Source organism: Zootoca vivipara, chromosome 16 (genome assembly GCF_965207765.1).
Source record: "Zootoca vivipara chromosome 16, rZooViv2.hap1.1, whole genome shotgun sequence".
NCBI lineage: Eukaryota > Metazoa > Chordata > Lepidosauria > Squamata > Lacertidae > Zootoca > Zootoca vivipara.
In genome coordinates, this window is record NC_142599.1 from 38678200 (window position 1) to 38696055 (window position 17856).

The following is a 17856-nucleotide window of genomic DNA, read 5'->3' on the forward strand; positions in this document are numbered from 1 at the left end:
AGAGCCTGTCTGTCCACGGGAAAAATCTGAAGACGAGATCATCTCTGCTGCGCCGGCTGACGTACTTTGGGGCTATTAAGCTGCAAATGAACTTAGAGGAGGGGGAAGAGATCTCAAAATATAAATCCAGGGAACAGGGGACGCTGTAAGGAGCATTTCGAATGATTTGTGTTACTGAGGAAGTGGCCAAAGGGGCGCTTTTCTCCCCATCGTCACCCATCACAGGGTCATCCAAGGAGGCCGAGGTTTGGGAGACTCAAGAAGGAGTTATTCATGTGCAGCGCATGGATATAAGACTGTGGAACTCACCGCTGCAAGAGGCCACCAACTTAAATGGCTTTAAAAGGAGATTACATGAGCTCATGGAAGGCCCATCAGCCTCCACTGAATACCAGTTGCTGGGGGTCGTAAATGGGGAGAGTCGCCCTCCTGTCCTGCTTTCGGGCATCTTTTTGGCCCCTGTGAGAACAGGATGCTGGACCAGATGGGCCACTGGCCTGATCCAGCACGGTTTTTCTTAGGTTCTTACGACCTGTCTTCATCCTTTTTCCAACCCTCTAAGCCCCCGGTCCCTGCCGGATCTTGTGGCCTGGAGTTCTGCAGGTTTATTCCATCTTACTAGGCATTCCATCACCAAGCCACTCCTGAGTCTGAAAAGACTCTTCAGATAACCCTCTAGGTTCTAGCATTGAAGGAGGGAGAGGTTTTTAAAGAGAGTTTAGAGGATGAAGGGCTGTATTATGGGAGCGTAGCACCCTTGCAATTAACAGGTGTGACTTTATGCTTCCTAGAGGCATCTATCTGAGTAGTGTTTATCCGACTGGTGCCATAAAGGGGATTGTTGGCAATTGGCAATGCTGACTGGGGGGCAGGGCAGGGGCAATAGGAGCCAAGCACTACTCTGGGGGCCGAAGGCACCAGGTTCAAATTCAGCCATCCCGAGATGGAGGCCCAGAAAGTGCCGGCAAGAGATTTGTTGAAATGAGCGAAAGAAGCAGAATCTGTTTGGATAATACGGACTTTCCATCCCCATTGTGCGACGCTGCCGGCTAGTGAACGTGAACCGCTGAGGCACGTGGTCTGGTTATGTGTGGCAGCGGGTCTGACGTGGCTCGGTGTTTCTCGCTGCTCCTTGCTCCCTCCTCTAACAGCCTGGCAACTTCCCCGCGGAATGGGTGCCCTTTTCCGCACGTGTCTCACGACCCTCGTGTTAACACACTTGTGCATGTTTGTTCCAGGTAACCGGGGGGGGGAGGGAAAAAGCGAGGCTAAGAGATTGCGCTTCTCAGATTTTCCCAGTTACTAACCGCATGGTTCATCGCGCCCTCGAGAGGAAAGGCTGGCCCGTTCCGCAAAATGCTTCACCCAATTCTCCCCATCCCAGGTTGTGCATCGTACAAAAAAATGTGTTTTGCCGGGGGGGGGCGCATTTGGCTCCCACCGGATGTGGCTTTGTGTCTGGAACTGCCTTGGTCCAGAGGTTTTCATGGCCTTTGGGTGATCACAAAAAAATCTCCCAACTCTTCTGCTCACACAAGGAGCAGAGAAAGCCAGATTTTGGAGCCAGCCACCACCCGGCAGCCAATAAGTCTGGTTCAAGTGAATGGCGGGCTAGTTCTTTTTGTGTGTGCTGGGGTCTTCCTGGCTACCATCAAGACTTCTGAAAAAGGATCACAGGATGGGAGGGGAGGGAAGAAGAGGGGACCCCATTCCCCCCCCCCCAAGCTGACCACTTTTGACTATTATTGAGCCCTGAAGCTTCATGGTTTCTCCTCCTCCTCTTCCTCTCTGTGTGTCCCGAATACCTTCCCTCTTTGAAGATCCGTACCCTTTAACAGCATAAATATCCGCAGGTAAGGGAAGGTTGTTTGTCGAGGCAAGTAGGTCTCTGGCCCCTAGGAGCCTCCATTCTGAAATGGACCCCCAATTTCTGCAGGTCATGGCCAGGCCTGCGCGGGTGAAACTGACCCACACATGAGATGTTAGAGAGGGGAGGGGAGGAGAAGGGGCAGGGAGGCTAAACAGGGAAGAAATATGTATTCGGTTCAGGTCCACCTTGGCGGTGAGGGTCACAGCTGAGGCTGCACAGGTGTCTTGTCAGAAGCAACAGCCCCTTAGGAAGCTGAATCCCACCCCTCTAAAAGCGGTGAGGTCAAAGCCATGCGGAGCTCTGTCGCTGAATCCAGTCTTCTGGGTAACACTGAGCTCTTCGTCCCATGTGACACAGAACTCTGTGAAACCTGGGTGCCTGCACAGTTTGAGCCAGTTTGAAGGTGCCCGTTCCTCCTCTCTTCCTAAAGTGGGAAAGAGAGAAACTGTCAGGCACAATTCGGGGTGGAACTGACCCTCTCAAGGAGGAAAAGGCAGCAGCTATCATTTTCCTTCTCATCTTCCCCTTGTATATTCCTTTATTTTTTACGGATTTTTGCTTTTTAGGCCTTCCTTTGTCCCTTCCCCCCCCCCCTCCTGCCATCTGTTTTTTCTTTTATTCCTTTCCCCGCTATTCGCCTTCTTCCCCCCCCAAAAAAAACCAGCCTTATTCTTTTTCCACATTTTTAACTACGAAACGGTCAGCGTCTTGATGGCTTTTCCTGATCATCCAGGTCTGGGAGGTGCAATCTCATCCCAGAGCCATTTGGCCGAGTCTTTGCCTCGGGTTCTGGATTAATTTAAAGCATGTGGATTCTTTCCACACACGCACACACACCCCTAACTTATCCCGCTCAAAAAAATAACATTTTTTTAATTTAAAAAAACCTAATTTTCTCCTAACACCCCATTAATGTTCTAGGCTCCCACTGGACCAGAGTGTTGGGGCCATTGCTAGTCCTCCTTAAGAGTAGAGCCCTTGACGTGAATTGACATTGCTTCCTTTCGTGCATTGGTTTCAATAGGTTCTACTCTGAGTAAAACTTAGTTGGGGACATTGTTCTCAACCTGCTGACAGTGCCAGATATCAATCTAAATATTAATAATATTAATATTAATAATAATAATAATTTGCTTGGAAGTCACCCTAATAATTCAACGGTATTTATTAGTAGTAGTATCATCATCATCATTAATCATCATATATTATATTACCGTTTAATTGTCAAGGTGACTCCCAAGCTGTTTGAAAGCGGAAAATCACTTGCCAAAAGAAGATAAGCGCACGCATTTCAAACACACGGTCAAACCGTTGCATCGAAACATGGAAATATAGCATTTTTATAGCATCTGCTATAAAACCTATTAAAGTAGCAGAACAGTTAAAAGGGAATTCTAGGAAAATAGGTCGGATAATGGAAAGCCTCAGAGCATGTGCAGAATGCCCATCTCTTGCTCTCCTGAGCTTTTGTGCTCTTTTCTCCATCACAGACACGCCCCGAACATGGTGGGCGGAGTCACAGCCAAAGTGGGCAGGGCCAAAGAGTCCATTGACTGTTGCATAGTAGGCTCCGCCCACAAAAAAGACACAATATTTGCACAGAGAGAGAGGAGTGATTGTATTTCAAGGTCTCCTTCCAGGCAGGCAAAAGCACTCAAGGAGGATGGAGGAGTTCTGAGGGCCAGAGAAGAGAGGTATGGAGGGCCGCTTGTGAGCAATGCCCTGAGGGTCCCCTCCTCCCATATTAAATGATAGCGTATTTTCTGCCTTTCGGAAGTGTTTTCCTTCAATGATTGTTATTTACACAGGGGAAGGCAGAATCGGGTTCACATACTGAAATTAATTAAATGGGGGCATTCAGACTTTTAAAAGCCGAAAGTGAAAGCATCAAAGATAATTAACCGAGCGCACGGGGGGAGAGCAGGAATCCAGTAAAATAAATGAACTTCATTACTAAAATACATATAATGTTCTGCCTTTTCCGTCCTGGTAAAATTGCAATAGAGACACAGCACTAAAGATCTTTTTCTGTAGAAAGAAAGAAAGCAGCAAGATTAAAAATAATTGAGATTAATATTGTGTTATAAAACTCTAGACTTTTCCCGTGCCCTGGGTAAGTGAGACACAATCTTCCATAGCATAAAGATTTTTATTATTATTATTAAATAGCAATATATATATTATTCTGGTCCATTAAAAGTGCGGTATAAATGGAAATTTTACATTAGCGCCTTTTAAAGCCATTTTAAATGACCCATTTTCTTTTAATTGTACCGTTTGAGCTCATTAAAAGGGCTCGTTTAAAGGGGATCTTAAAATAATAATGTTTAAAAACGCATACGGCATTTTTAATCTGCGTAAGGTTTTGTGGCTGTGCTTCCAGGGCCAAGGCCTCTGCGAACCTTTGAGCGCTTCTTAGCATACACAGAGCCTGGGAGCCCTGATTCAGAGCTGCTGGTTCGCCTAATTCAATAGTGTCTACACTGACTGGCAGCAGCTCTCCAGGGTTTCAAGCAGGCAGACCCACTGGGAGATCTCGGGGCCTGAACCCAGGACCTTCTGCACGAAAGGCAGGTGCTCTCGATCCCCACAGCAATTGGGAGCCTGGCGCCCTTCAAGGGTTGCCGAACTATAACACCCAACTTCTCTGGCTATTAACCAGGCTGGTTGCTGGGGGGGGATTGGGCAATATATTAGGGTGGAGTGGGCAATGCGGCATTGGCACAAACCGGAAATAGACTGAAATCCCTCTAACCTGGTTCAGCCCCCCCACTTCCCAGGGGTCAGCCCCATGGAGCTCGGCAGGACTGACTTCCGAGTAGAGCTGCAGAGGGTCGCATTGTGAATCGTACCGGCTCTTTCCGTGGACACACAGGGAGGAGGAGGAGGAGAAGCCTTGAAGCTTTGTGGCAGCTGGGTAAAGAGGGGCGCCGTCTCCCCACACCTGCAAAATCCACCCGGTGGCTGAACCACCAAACGCCATTTCCATTTTCCATCGGCCATCTCCACCTTCTTCATCCCACCTCATTGCCGTTCTGTCTCTCCGTGGAGGAGGAATAGCAGTCGCGCCCACACCGTGCATTTGAAGCGCATTTAGCACACCTAGCTTCGCCCAAATAATCCTGGGAAACATAGTTTGTTCAGGGTGCTGGGAATTGTAGTGCTATTGAGGGGGGTAAACTACAGTTCCCAGAATTCTTTGGGGGAGGTCATGTGCCTTCAATGTATGGTGTGGATGTGACCCCTGTGGGTTTTGGTGTATAGAGAGAAAGAGAGAAAATCCAAGACAGATTGAGATATTTGGCTAGTCATACGCCAACGGCTCTCTTCCTAGCTGTGATGCTCTGCTAATCTTTACAGCAAAACCTTCCTCTCATTGGGCTGGTCTCCAAATTTCACATATGAGATTCTTCCACGTTGAGGGTTTGTTTCTTTTCTTCTTTTCAAGTCTGCTTGAGGTGAAATTTCGGTAGTAACTCTATTTTTAAAAAATTGGCTGCAAGTGCTGGAAAGTCGAGAAGACTTTGGAACAAGTCCACTATTTCTGCCCCTTCCTTGAAACGCTTCCCAGTTCTTCCCTAGTATTCGGAAGGACCTGAGCTGTACGCCACGCAAGCCCTACTCAGCGTAGACCCATAGAAGTTAATGACTATAGGATAGAGCGCGAGATTCCTAATCTCAGGGCTGTGGTTTCGAGTCCCATGGACAAAGGGGGTTGACCCTCGTGGTTCCTTCTGCAATTCTACTTTTAGTCTTAGTCATTCCAGTGGGTCTCCTCTGGCCACAACCCAGTATAATACGAATGAGGCACCTTTGCTCCCCCCTCACCAGATGCTGTTGAACTACAACTCCCATCATCTTTCCTTATGCCATAGCTGCCAAGTCTCCCATATTCCCCGGGAAACCCCCATTTTTCCAGCTGTCCCCAGCCGAAAAAAATGGATTTTTTTGTTTTTCCCCGGTTTATTCTGGCGCGGCGGCCATTTTGGAACTGGGTGGAGCATGCTCAGAAGCGACTTTTGATGCTGCTTTACCCAGTTCCAAAATGCGACTTCTGGTGTGGCGGCCATTTTGGAACAGGGCAGAGCAGCATCAAAAGTCACTTCTGAGCATGCTCCGCCCAGTTCCAAAATGGCCGCAGCGCTACTTCCGGTCTGCTACGTCCAGTCCAGTCCCTTATTTCTCAGGCCGGAACTTGACAGGTATGCCTTATGCATGCTGAGGTTGATGGGAGTTGTAGTTTTATCGAATCATAAAACTGGGCAGCTGGAAGGGGCTCGGAGGGTCATCTAGCCCAACCCCCTGCCATGCAGGGATCACATCTGAACAATCCCTGGCAGGTCAGGTGGCTGTCCCAACCTCCAACCTGGAGGGCCAGAGACGCGCTCATACCTGCCAGGTAAGGTGAGGCGGCCATGTTGGCGTCCAGCCCCCTAACTCTCCGTTTCTCTGGCTCCAGGCGTGCGTCAGGAGGCGGGGGGTCGCGAGGACGCCCCGACGGTCCACTTCACCTTCCTGATCGGCTGCATCTTCGTGGCCTTTGTCTTGGGGGCCTTCCTCTCGGGCCTGCTGGTTTCCTGCTACTGCAACCACAGCTTCCAGAAGGCCAAGAGGGCCGGCAAGGACCCCGAGGGCGGCCTCCAGCGCCCGCTGTCCCTGCGGAGCCTGGCCAAGATGAACGGGCTGCTGGAGGCGCAGGCCAAAGAAGCCTTGGCAGAAGGCCCCACCACCAAGCTGTACACCACACTGCTCCCCAGTGAGAAGGAGCCGCCGGGCACCTCCGTTGCGGCCAAGGCGGGCGTCAAGGACCACCACCCGGAGTTGTCCGGCTTGCCTACCCCGGAATCCACCCCCGAGTTGCCCGTCAAGAACATGAAAGCCATTCGCAACCAGTGGGAGAAGAACCAGAATTTCAACAACGCCAAGGAGTCGCAGGGGAAAGTGCCCTTGTTCCACACCCCGGTCTCCAACACCCACCCTTTCCCCTTCGCCAGCGCCATGGCGGGGCCTGGGCACCTCCGCGGCTACGAGGCCCCCCTGGCGGGCTACCTGGACGAGAAGAAGATCCCGAACCCGGAACGGGTCCTGGTGCGGCACTCCCAGTGCTACCTGCCCAAAGGGGTGGAGGTGGCGGCCCTCGAGGAGCTCCTCAAACACCTCCACGAGGCTGAGGGCTCCTCGGCAAAGGGCCTGGGGGGCCCCCGCTTTGCCCCCGCGGCCGTGTCCTTCGCCAACCGTGTGCAGCCCCAGATCCCCGACGTGGAGAGCGCCCCGTACTACAGCTCCTCCACACTGCCCAGGGACAGCCTGCCGCGGAGGCTAGACGTGCCGCCGGACCCGCCCGGGGCCGCCGAGAAAGCGGGCGCCCGGCCGCACGCGGCACACAGACACTCGCTCTGCGTGGCCCCCAAGCTGGTGAACGTTGGCGGGGGCGTGCTGTCACGGCACCACAGCCTGGGCCAGGCGGGCAGGCCGCCCTCGTCTCTCCTGACCCGCATGCACTCCACGGGGACCTCGGTGCCCCACGAGGGAGCCCATCCTGCCATCTTCCTCTCCCGGCAGCACAGCTACGGCGACCAGGTCCCGCTGGCTGGCCACGGGGGCATCAAGCGCTCGATCTCCCTGGTCAAGCCAGGAGGGGGCGCCCAGGGGCTCTTCATGCCATCGTCGCCCCCGGCCCAGTCCTCCAGGCAGTTCAGTTACTGAGCCTCCAGGGTTTGTTTTTCGGTTGCCCGGAGCTGTGCCTGGGGCCAAGCGAGGTCTAACATGGGGACCCCCGCCGTAGCCGTTTCAAGATGGAAGGCTAGCAGAGAGACCCGCTTCTCCCAACCCGCCTACAACTGGACTACAACTCCCAGCGTGCCTTTCGCCGGGGAGGGGGGAGGCGTTTGCATACGGGAAATGGTGGGAGGGGAAGCACTGGGTTTTCCTCTCTCCCCATTGGCTGCCTCCTGCTGCGGGCAGCTCCTTTGACCTATCCGGTCCTCCCCGTGACCACTGAGCCATGTTGCCAAAGTAAGCAGATTCCGCTCCTTTTCCCTGTCTTGCTCTGTCTTTGAAGGCATTCAAACAGGTGGCTTTGAGGGGCAAAGGCCGTGCCTGAATCCCGGGCACCTGCCATTTATGCACCAAAAGAGGTTACCACAGTTCTTTTTTGCCTCGCCTTCATGCAATTCTGCTTCCCAAAATTCGGGCAGGCTCGTTTAGGGGGCAGGAAGCAGATGGCCGAGATGGGGTTCATTAAGGGAGAAGGAAAGTAGCAATTGGTTGTTGTAGCAGACATCTAGGCAACTTCTCTGTCCAGATCCCCCTGTTTGAGGACTTGAGGACTAGAAGCTTGCTAAAGCAGAACGCAAACTCTGAGCTTTCTAGAATGTCGAGTTTCTGCACCCTCTGGGCAAAAATCACGGTAGGCTCACATCTTTGGCCAATTTAGGCTTAGCTATTTTCACCTTGAATTGGCTTCCCATCTTCGTTTGAGGTTCACCATATTCTCAGAGCAGGCTGGAAAGCCACAATGGCCCAGGCCTTGCTAGCTTTGGGGCTGGGTACATGGGGGCTTGGGCACCCTTCCTTGGGTCTAGACTGTAGCATGTTGGGTGCCCCCCACTGAGGGAAAAGCTTGTCCCCCAAACCAATATTGTAGCACTTTTCTTTCTTCGAGACCAGAACATGGTGTCCGTTTATTTTATTTCTTTGGTGCGGCCATCCTGGGAATGTGAAGTAGCAGACTCTGAAAGGTGGGGACAATCTCCCTGGAGAGATAGGTTTCCAGAACTATTCCAAGTTTTGGGGCTTGGCTTTTGGAAGGACGGTGGAGCCAGGACAGGGACAAGCTTGTAGCTCACACTTGAACAGTTGCTCCCGGTCCTCTGGATGCCACTTCGATTTACTTCTTCGGCAAGAATATTCTGGACCGTGCGGAGAGGAGAATGTAGCATTTGAGATCCCCTTAAACCTCGTATCTTTCCTTCACCGACTTTTCACCACCACCTTCCCGACACTGGAGTTGAGATTGTCCATTTATTCCTTGGCCCTTAACCACTCCTTTTTTTATTCCTTTTGTTTTTAGCTCCGCGAATTGAGCCGGCTTTGCAAGCCAGTTCACACAAGTGGCTAGTCCTCAAAACCTCCGGCCGACTCGTTTCCAAGGAATTTGCCCCACGTATAAAAACATGCACGGGCTGATGACCGGCAGGCAAAACACAGGAAGGACTGGCTAGCTCCCCAGTTTACAAAAGTTCAGCTTGGTCACCTGGGAACATTTCTGACTCGCCAGAGGTGATCAGGGAAAGCCTGGCTAAAGCCCCATTTCCCTTATTGATTAGACACAACCATATTTAAAAAATTATAAGATATTTTAAAAAGCGGGGGGGGGGGGTACTCTTTTTAAAAATAATGACCCCAGTTTGAATCTCTGCAGATGTTTACATCAGTCCCTAAAACTGTTGGCTGCATCATTCATGGGTTTGATAGCAAGTCAAGAAGCGGAGCAGAGAGGAATCTCTCCCTTGGAAGGGATTCAGCAGCCATCGTCTGCTTCCGCAGCCTTGAAAGGGACAGTTGATCCTGCCACGAATACAAACCAAGCGGGTGTCAGACGAGGTCGAAAACCTCCGTTCCAATTTTTTTATTTAAAAAAAAAGGAGGGGGAAAACGCACACATGGTGGTTTTTTTCTGGCACACTCCTCTCGGAAGGTCTTTTAAAAAGTGTTGTACATAAGTATACATAGATGTGTATATTTCCTTGTTTAACTTCATATATGAAAAGAACAGAAACAATAAATTAATCCTACTGTGTAGGAACACCAATCCAGAGGCCCTGTACGACAGAGCTGAGGATCTGTACATTTGGTATCCAGAATTATCTGTCCCAAGTCGATGCTTGAAATATATGTATAATCTCTTTGTGTCTTGAAGAACCGTTTCTTTTCGTTCTTTCCATTTCCTTGGGGATTTGGAAACGGGGACGTCTGTGGAAGACCCCGTTTTGTGAGTTTTCTCCAGAGTTGCCAGTTTGGCTTGTATCTTGTTTGGTGGGGGGGGGGGGACCTCCAGCTACTGAAAGAGTCCCGGCTCCCGTCATCAGCCCTAACCATTGGTCATGCTGACCACAGGGGATGAGCAAAGGAGAAGGGAGCCTAGCACCACCAGAAGTGTGTGGGGGGGAGAGAAACAGATGCTCCCAGTCTCTGGTACATAAAACTGCACCCTTAATATACATGCCCCTCCGGGTGGCCTCTCAACTCTTCATGTTTGATTCCATAAGGCCAAAGGGGGCCCATCCAGTCCAGCATCCTTTTCTCACAGCGGCCAACCAGATGCCGGTGGGAAACCTACAAACAGGATTCGAACACAAGAGCAACTCTTCCCTCCTTTTTTATATATATATAATTTTTATTTTATTTTCAATGCAAAATTACAACAAAAATTACGAACATAAAATCCAAAAAAGATGAAACAAAAAGAACAAAAAACTACATAGAAAACCATACTATCTTAAACTTTACGTACACATTGACTTCCTTCTTCTCAAATTTTTTAATCTTTCTGAATTGTTGTGTCTATTGTAAATCTTTATACCTTTTGCACTGTTTTTTCCCCAATTTCTTCAACCCTACAAAGCTTCATTCATTACATACTGATATACTTACTCCAGTCTAGAGCAATGTTTTTTCATGTATTCTTGGACACAATCCCATTCTTTTGCTAATTTTTGGTCTGATTGCCCCCTTAAGAATGCTGTAAAGGTAAAGATAAAGGTACCCCTGACCGTTAGGTCCAGTCACGGACAACTCTGGGGTTGCGGCACTCATCTCACTTTACTGGCTGAGGGAGCCGGCGTTTGTCCGCAGACAGGTTTTCCAGGTAATGTGGCCAGCATGACTAAGCCGCTTCTGGCGAACCAGAGCAGCACATGGAAACACCATTTACCTTCCCGCTGGAGTGGTCCCTATTTATCTACTTACACTTTGACGTGCTTTCAAAATGCTAGGTTGGCAGGAGCTGGGACCAAGCAACGGGAGCTCACCCTGTCGTGGGGATTTGAACCGCCGACCTTCCGATCGGCAAGCCCTAGTAAATCTTGCCAAATTTATATATTCACAAAGTTCATTTGTATATATTTATACATTATATATGTGTATATAATATATATATTTATATATTCACAAAGTTTAATTTGCCATTCTTTTATTGATGGGATTCCCCCCCCCCTTTCCAGTTTTTTGCTATGAGCATCCTGGTGGCTGTTGTCACGTAGAGGAATACTTTCCTTTCATTGCCTGGAATATCATTTGTAATTATACCCAAAACATCTTTTTGATTTCTTCATCTGTTTCATTCCAGAATTGTTTAATAGGTCGGCATTCCCACCACATGGGAAACTCTCCCCTCCTGTGGTTCCCAGCAACTTGGATTCAGAAGCATCCCTGCCCCCATCCATCGTGACCAGTAGCCATCGGTAGCTGTATTACCCTCCGTGAATTTGTCCGATCCTCTTTTAAAGCCATTTTAAGGCCATCACTTCCAACGAACCTGAAGGTTGGAAGGCTCAGGACAGACAAGAGGAAGGATCTCTTCTTCCTCCAGCGCCTAGTTAAACTTTGGCACTCGCTCCCACAGGAGGCAGTGATGGCCACCACCTTGGAGGGTTTTTAAAAGAGGATCAGACAAATCGGGCCACCGGCTTGATCCCGCAAGTCTCTTTTTTAATGGAACCTGCAGGACCAGAGGCAGTCTATCTAGATTCCTAGGTCTTTGGGGCTACTTGGCCACTGGGACAACAGCATAGCCTGCAAACGTCCCGTTTTACGCAGGACACCCCCAGATTGACAAAAAGCTCCTGATCGCAATCCAGGACGGCCTGTTTTGGCTCCTGTGCTCTGGCCACACCAGAGCTGCAAGAAGACAGGCGTTTTGGGGTTCCACGCAGTGGCGCAAGTCGGTCAGCTCGCACCAGAGCGCAGGACCAAAAATACGGAAGACCCCTATGTTGTGCTCTTTCCTCCATCCCCAACGGCACTTCTGGAAGCGCTGGCAGCAGTGGGCCGTGCAAGGCCCAAGGCCCAGAGCTTCTCCCAAAGCAGTGGAAGAAGAGGCCACAGATGAAGTTAAGAGGGGTGACAGGGAGGGGGCAAGCAATGGGGTCGATGAGGTGCCCCTAAATGTTGGAGGGTATGCTGGACTAGATGGGGAGGGGCCTCTCCTCACGTTCCTTTTTGTCTCATTTCTGAAGCCACTCCCAGCTAGGTTGGCCTAGTAATAATGCAATTAGTAGGGGTGATGTAAGGGGTCAGTTTTGGAACCATGGTCCTTTTGCAAAATTCAGGCCGGATGCTGCTGGGGAATATACACTCTCCTTGCAAGTTTCAACTCTCCCTGAACATCTGGTGAATTGCTACGACCTCCACCAAGCCGCCGTTTGATCGGGCCGCCTGCTAGACGTCTGGGCGAGATTTTCTCTCTCCTTTCCTCCCTCTTGACTTGCATTGACTGCAAGAAGAATTGATGGCTATGAGCCGGAGACTCCATGGGTTTTTTTTTGGGGGGGGGGACGGCAGCTGCTGTTCCTTCCTGTTTCCCAGACACATGGCTCCTCTCTCTCGCTCTCTCTCCTCCTCCCTCTCCCTCTCTCCCTGCACCACCCCAGGTGGCTGGTGGGTAAGGAAAGACCCCCAACTCACCAAGGAAACACCTGATCTCCCAGCCATTGATGAATTCATTGTTTGAATTAGTTAAGGGGCGGCGTGTTATTTTTGCAGGTGGAGAAGGTTGAGAACGCAGCAGGCTTGGAAAACGACCCCATCCGAAAATAAGACAGATTTATTAGAACGCAATATAATTTGTTTATAATTTTACCCTAACAGATTTATTACAGTTCATCACCCTTGGTCATGCTTCACAAAAGATGATGCCATAATAAATCACAAAGGCCCTTAGTGGGTTTTTTTATTTAAAAAAATATATTTCCTGTATTTATTTATTTATTGTATTTCTATCCCCCCCTCCAATGGGTGTATGTGGTTCTGCCCCTCCTCAGTTAATCCCTACATGTCTACAACAACCCTATGAGGTACGTTAGGCTGAGAGGCCTGTAGATCCAGATCACATCCGGTGAGCTTCATGACTGTGTGCAAGATTCGAACCGGGGTCTCCCAGTGTGGCTTCCTTTGGCACCGCCAAGGGCAGTCCCATGTAAATACCAATGCAGTTGTCTAGGCTGATCCCCTCGTTTACTCCACCAGCTTGCCTCTCTGGCTACTGAGTGAGCAGGAGGAAGGCAGAGAGGTTTGAGAAAGGGAGAGAGGATATTCCTGGTTTGAGGTTTTTCACATTGGGGTAGGCAATGGCAGGTCACGCAGCACAATCCCGTCCCCTCCAGGCTGGCAGTGCAACTACTTTAAATGAGGGCTAGTGTGGTGTAGCGTTTGGATAGTGCCGGACTAGGACCTGGGAGGGACCCGGGTTCGAATCCTGACACCCAGCCACCCGAGTTCATAGGGTGTGACCTTGAGCCAGTCCCTGCCTCTCTTAGCCTGATCTACCTCGCAAGGTTGGGGGGGTTAAATGAGAGGGAGAACCACGCGGACCACCTTAGGGAGGGGGAAAAGGGGGGATATAAATGCAATGTTAAAATTAAACTGTTGGGGTCTCAGTGCCCCCCTCCCCCAAAAAAATAAACCTGAAAGGGGGCTTTAATCCAGACTGCCCCCTCCCTCCCATCTCTCTTTTTCTTAATGCCATCCTGACGCCGATGTTTACGTACACCGATGTTTGCAAAATTGCTTTTTCCCTTCCGGCGATAGTTCTGGGTGATCTGCCAATCCCATTACAAGATGATACACGGCACTTAGCTGGGATGATCCTCCAGAGATTTTCCTTTGGAAATAACTTTTAAGGAGCAACAACACACCTTTAAAAACCATATATATATATATATGGCCTAGGCAAGCGACTGTGTGTGTGTACACGTAATAAAGGAGACAGGATGTGTAATTCTCCTCGGCTGTTAGGAGGATTTAGCAGAAAATTACCCAGCAGAGATTTTCTCTGCTCGGTGATTACCTTGCAGCGGGGGCTGCGAAGCGTTCCTTCTCTCTTCCCCCCCCCCCTGCCGCCGCCCACCTTCTCAACAATTCAATCTCCCACCGTTCCGCAGCAAGTAGATTTTTCAATTAATTTCCTAAGGCAGGGCAGAAAGCGATGGATGCCCACTGCCATTGGCGGCTGCATTTTCTCCTCCTCCTCTCATAGTTTTCTTTGATTATTTACTCTGATGGCCTCATTCTCTCCGGAAGGAATGGGGGGATTCAGCCGCTCTGCAAACTCGGGCGGATAACGGCCGTGCCTGTTAATATTAAATGCCCAATGTCATTGTTATCGGAGATAAAAGAAACGGATCTCAATGAAAACACAAACCCCGAGGAGGGGAAACCTTTGCACGCTTTTCTTCCACACTTTAATAAAATTTATCGAAATGGCCTTGTGTGCCGGATGAGGCCAAAGACCAGGCATCCCCAAACTTCGGCCCTCCAGATGTTTTTGGACTACAATTCCCATCATCCCTGACCACTGGTCCTGTTAGCTAGGGATCATGGGAGTTGTAGGCCAAAACATCTGGAGGACCGCAGTTTGGGGGTGCCTGCCAAAGACCTCTCGAATCTGGCATTCTCGCAGCTCACTCTGGCCCCGCAGATGCCCCGATGTGTTAAAACTAGAACTCGGGACATCGGGCGAAGCTGAATGTTGGAAGATTCAGGGCAGATAGAAGAAAGGACTTTGTGATAGTTAGCCTGTGGAACTCCCTCCCACAGGAAGCAGCAAGGACCACCTACTTGGATGGCTCTGAAAGAAGATCGGACGAATCGGACTCTCCTTCCTTGGAGGTTTTTAAGCACAGAGGTTGGATGGCCATCTCTCATGGATGCTTTGATTGAGATTCCTGCCTTGCAGGGGTTCGACTAGATGACCTCCGGGGTCCCTTCCAACTCCACAATTCTATGAATTCAAGGTGGAAGAGAGGGCTGTCGATGAATACTAGCCACCATGCTCTTCCTCTGATACTGGAGGTGGTACTTAGCCATCGGGAATAGTAGCCATTCACCCTGAACAATGAGGACTGGATTCTTGCTTTGTTTTTAGCGGTGGGGCCACTGCATTGTTTTGTTTGCAGAAGCCCCTAGATTTGATTCCGGCATCTCCAGCTAAGGTGGGGCGAGAGTCAGAGAGCTGCTGACAGTCAGTGTAGGCAATACTGAGCGAGATAGACCCGTAGCCTGACTTGGTATACCGCAAAAGGTTCTGCATTCTGCTCTTATCTAAATCAGCTCTTTTCTCCAGAACCAAGAGGACTAGAATCTGAGCTTTAAGGGAGTGGCTATACCTCATTGGTCGCACACCTGGTTTCTACAAAGAACATCTCAGGTCCTGTCCCTGAAGGTATCTCCAGGCGGGGCTGGGGTGTCCCCCACCCAAAACCCTGCAGAGCCTCTGCCTCTGAGCCAAGGAGGACCCATCAAGGAGAGGGCTATCCGGGGCTACTAGCCATGTCCCATGGACTGGTCGGACTCGGGAATGGTGGGAGGAACCAGCTGGGGAACCTCCCAAGGGAAGAAGGCTAAGAGCTGTATAATGAAGGCGCCAGGTGAACGTCTCTGGGGAGAGTATTCCACAGATGGGGAGCCACTGCAGAGAAGGCCCCGTTCTCGTGTTGCCGTTCTCGTGTTGCCACCGCCTCTTGAGGAGGCGGCACACGAAGAAGGGTCTCAGAAGATGAACTCAGGGACCGGGTAGGTTCATATGGTAAGAGGCGGTCCTTGAGGTACTGCGGTCCTGAGACGTTTAGCGTGCGGGGAGAGTCTGTGGCAGAGAGAAGTCCAGAATCGGAGGCAGAAGCTGAAGCAGGAGAGGAGGGAGGCCAAGAGGCAGATAACCTTCCCTCCTGCACTGTCTCCCAGAACCAGAAGAGGGCTGAAACAGGTGGAGCAGTGGCAGTTGTTGTCTCAAGATTGCTTGGACAAAGACTTGGAGAGGAGGGAACGTAGATGGCTGTGGGGAGACAGGCGCTTTCAGTCTCGGCAACTGACCCGTCCCGCACTGTCTCCCAGAACCAGGAGAAGCAGGAAAAGGGCGGAGGAGAGATTGGCTGCACGGAGGCGCAGTCTCCGATTGCTTGGGGAAATCTCTGGCGAGGGGGCGGGAACTTTCAGTCTCAGCAACGGATTTTCCCGAAAGAAGACCGCCAGGAACGAGCTGCTCTGCTCCTTAGGCGTGACACTCAGCCGATCCTGTGGAGGCCCTGCGTTTGCTAATAGGGAGTTAGCGCCATCTTTGAATTCAGCGATTCCTGACCGTCCGGGTTTTTTTAGGTTAACGGTCTGGGCTGGGGTCTGGTTCTGCGCTGCCCCAGAGTCATCTGTTATTGCCGCCCTGAATTTACAGGCACCCTCAGAAGCTCCTTGGGTGCCTTGTTCGGCCCAGCCTGGGCCGCGGGGGATGTAAACATCCCCAAGAGACGCCCATTAAGCCTAACGGAGCAGGCCTCCCTGCCTCTCCCCCCCCCCGTCTCCAGCTCATAAATAACCGTAGATGCTCTGCTCCCTCCTAAATGTTTCAGAGAGCGCCTTAAGGGAAGTTTAAGTGCTCACTTCATATGAGGCTGTCTCGGAGTCTTTGTTTAACTCCACTTCAAATAACTGATTAAAAGACGGGCGGGGAGTAGGGGGGGAAAAAACCCCTGAGGAAGATTTGCCGGAATGGTAGAGAGGGTAAGAAAGAAAAAAAATTGTCAGAAATGGTTCCCTGCAGTGGGGTTTCTCGCCCACTTGCTAACTACTTAAAATGAAACAGCTTCGTAATTGTAGCGCTGGAAGGGACCCCAGGGGTCATCTAGTCCAACCCCCTGCAATGCAAGAATCTCAGCTACGGTACTTCCTGTCGATTCCAAACGGGCTCAAGTCTGCCTAGAAAGGGATCTCCTGGGCTCGATGCTATTCTCCTCCACCGACCTCGTTCTAGATCGTGGATGCTGAAAGAAATGCACTCTGCCCATGCTCAAGGAGTCCATGCTTTCATGTTCCTGCAGCCCTGTTGAGTACTGGCCAAGGTGTGGAGGACATGAAGGAACAGAGGATTTGTTTCTCGCGATACTTTGCGTCATCGGAAATGAAATAGGCAGGAGAGTCAGAACAGACTGGAGGAAGGCCCCTCTTGAACAGCATGTGGTTGATTTCGGGGGTCTTTGCAGCCTCAAGGTTCACATCCATCGCCAGGCAGATGGAACTGTAAACCATGAAGTTGGAAAGAAGAAAACTGCAGAGAAGAACAGGCAATTAAGAGAACCCAGTCTTTGTTCTCGATAACACAGACACCCAGGCATTGGTGAGTCTAGTGATGGATCTACTGTGATATTTTTAAAAAAATAATTTTTCTCCTGATTCACTCCACAAATGATAGCATTGAACCTCGAGATCATTCGCAGTTCAGCTGTTTCCTGCTGCTGCCACCTTCCTTTTGAAGTTCCTTTGCTCCTTGATGGTCATTGGAAGAGCATCAACAGGCCGACGTGTGAAGTTGTCCTGTGGCATTAAGGCAAGGATTGCCAAGGTTTACCTCGGCTGGGCTGCTTCACTCCAGCAGAGATCCCTCCATGGGCCAGATCACACGCACGTGTGAGCGCATGCGGCCGCAATTCCTGGCGTCTGAGCATGTGCAGACATGATTTCCGGCGCCGCAAAAGTGAGTCCCCGCCCCGCGCCGGTTTAGCGCAGTGCACGGGGACTCACTGAGCGGGCGGCTCGGCTCGGGGGCCGGTTAAACGACCCCTGTGGGCTGCTTGTGGCCCATGGGACTTAGTTGCCTACTGCTGCGTTAAAGTGTCTCCTTCTAACTTAATTTTTGCAAATTTCTTCAGTGAGGTGTCTTAATATTTGGGTGAGAGAGAGAGAGGAATTCAAATCTATTATTTATGTGATTGGACAACATT

At 50.5% G+C, this 17856-nt stretch overlaps 1 protein-coding gene across 4 annotated transcripts in view; it reads left to right on the plus strand.

Moving 5' to 3' along the window:
* SEMA6C (semaphorin 6C) overlaps positions 1-9793 on the plus strand; it is a 99926-nt gene extending 90133 nt beyond the window's left edge. For all 4 annotated transcript variants that reach the window (XM_060269548.2, XM_060269549.2, XM_088659739.1 and 1 more), the window contains one exon: positions 6330-9793. In XM_060269548.2, the coding sequence (XP_060125531.2) occupies positions 6330-7576 (1247 nt within the window). In that variant the 3' untranslated portion in view covers positions 7577-9793. The remainder of the gene's footprint in view (positions 1-6329) is intronic.
* The last annotated feature ends 8063 nt before the right edge of the window (positions 9794-17856 follow it).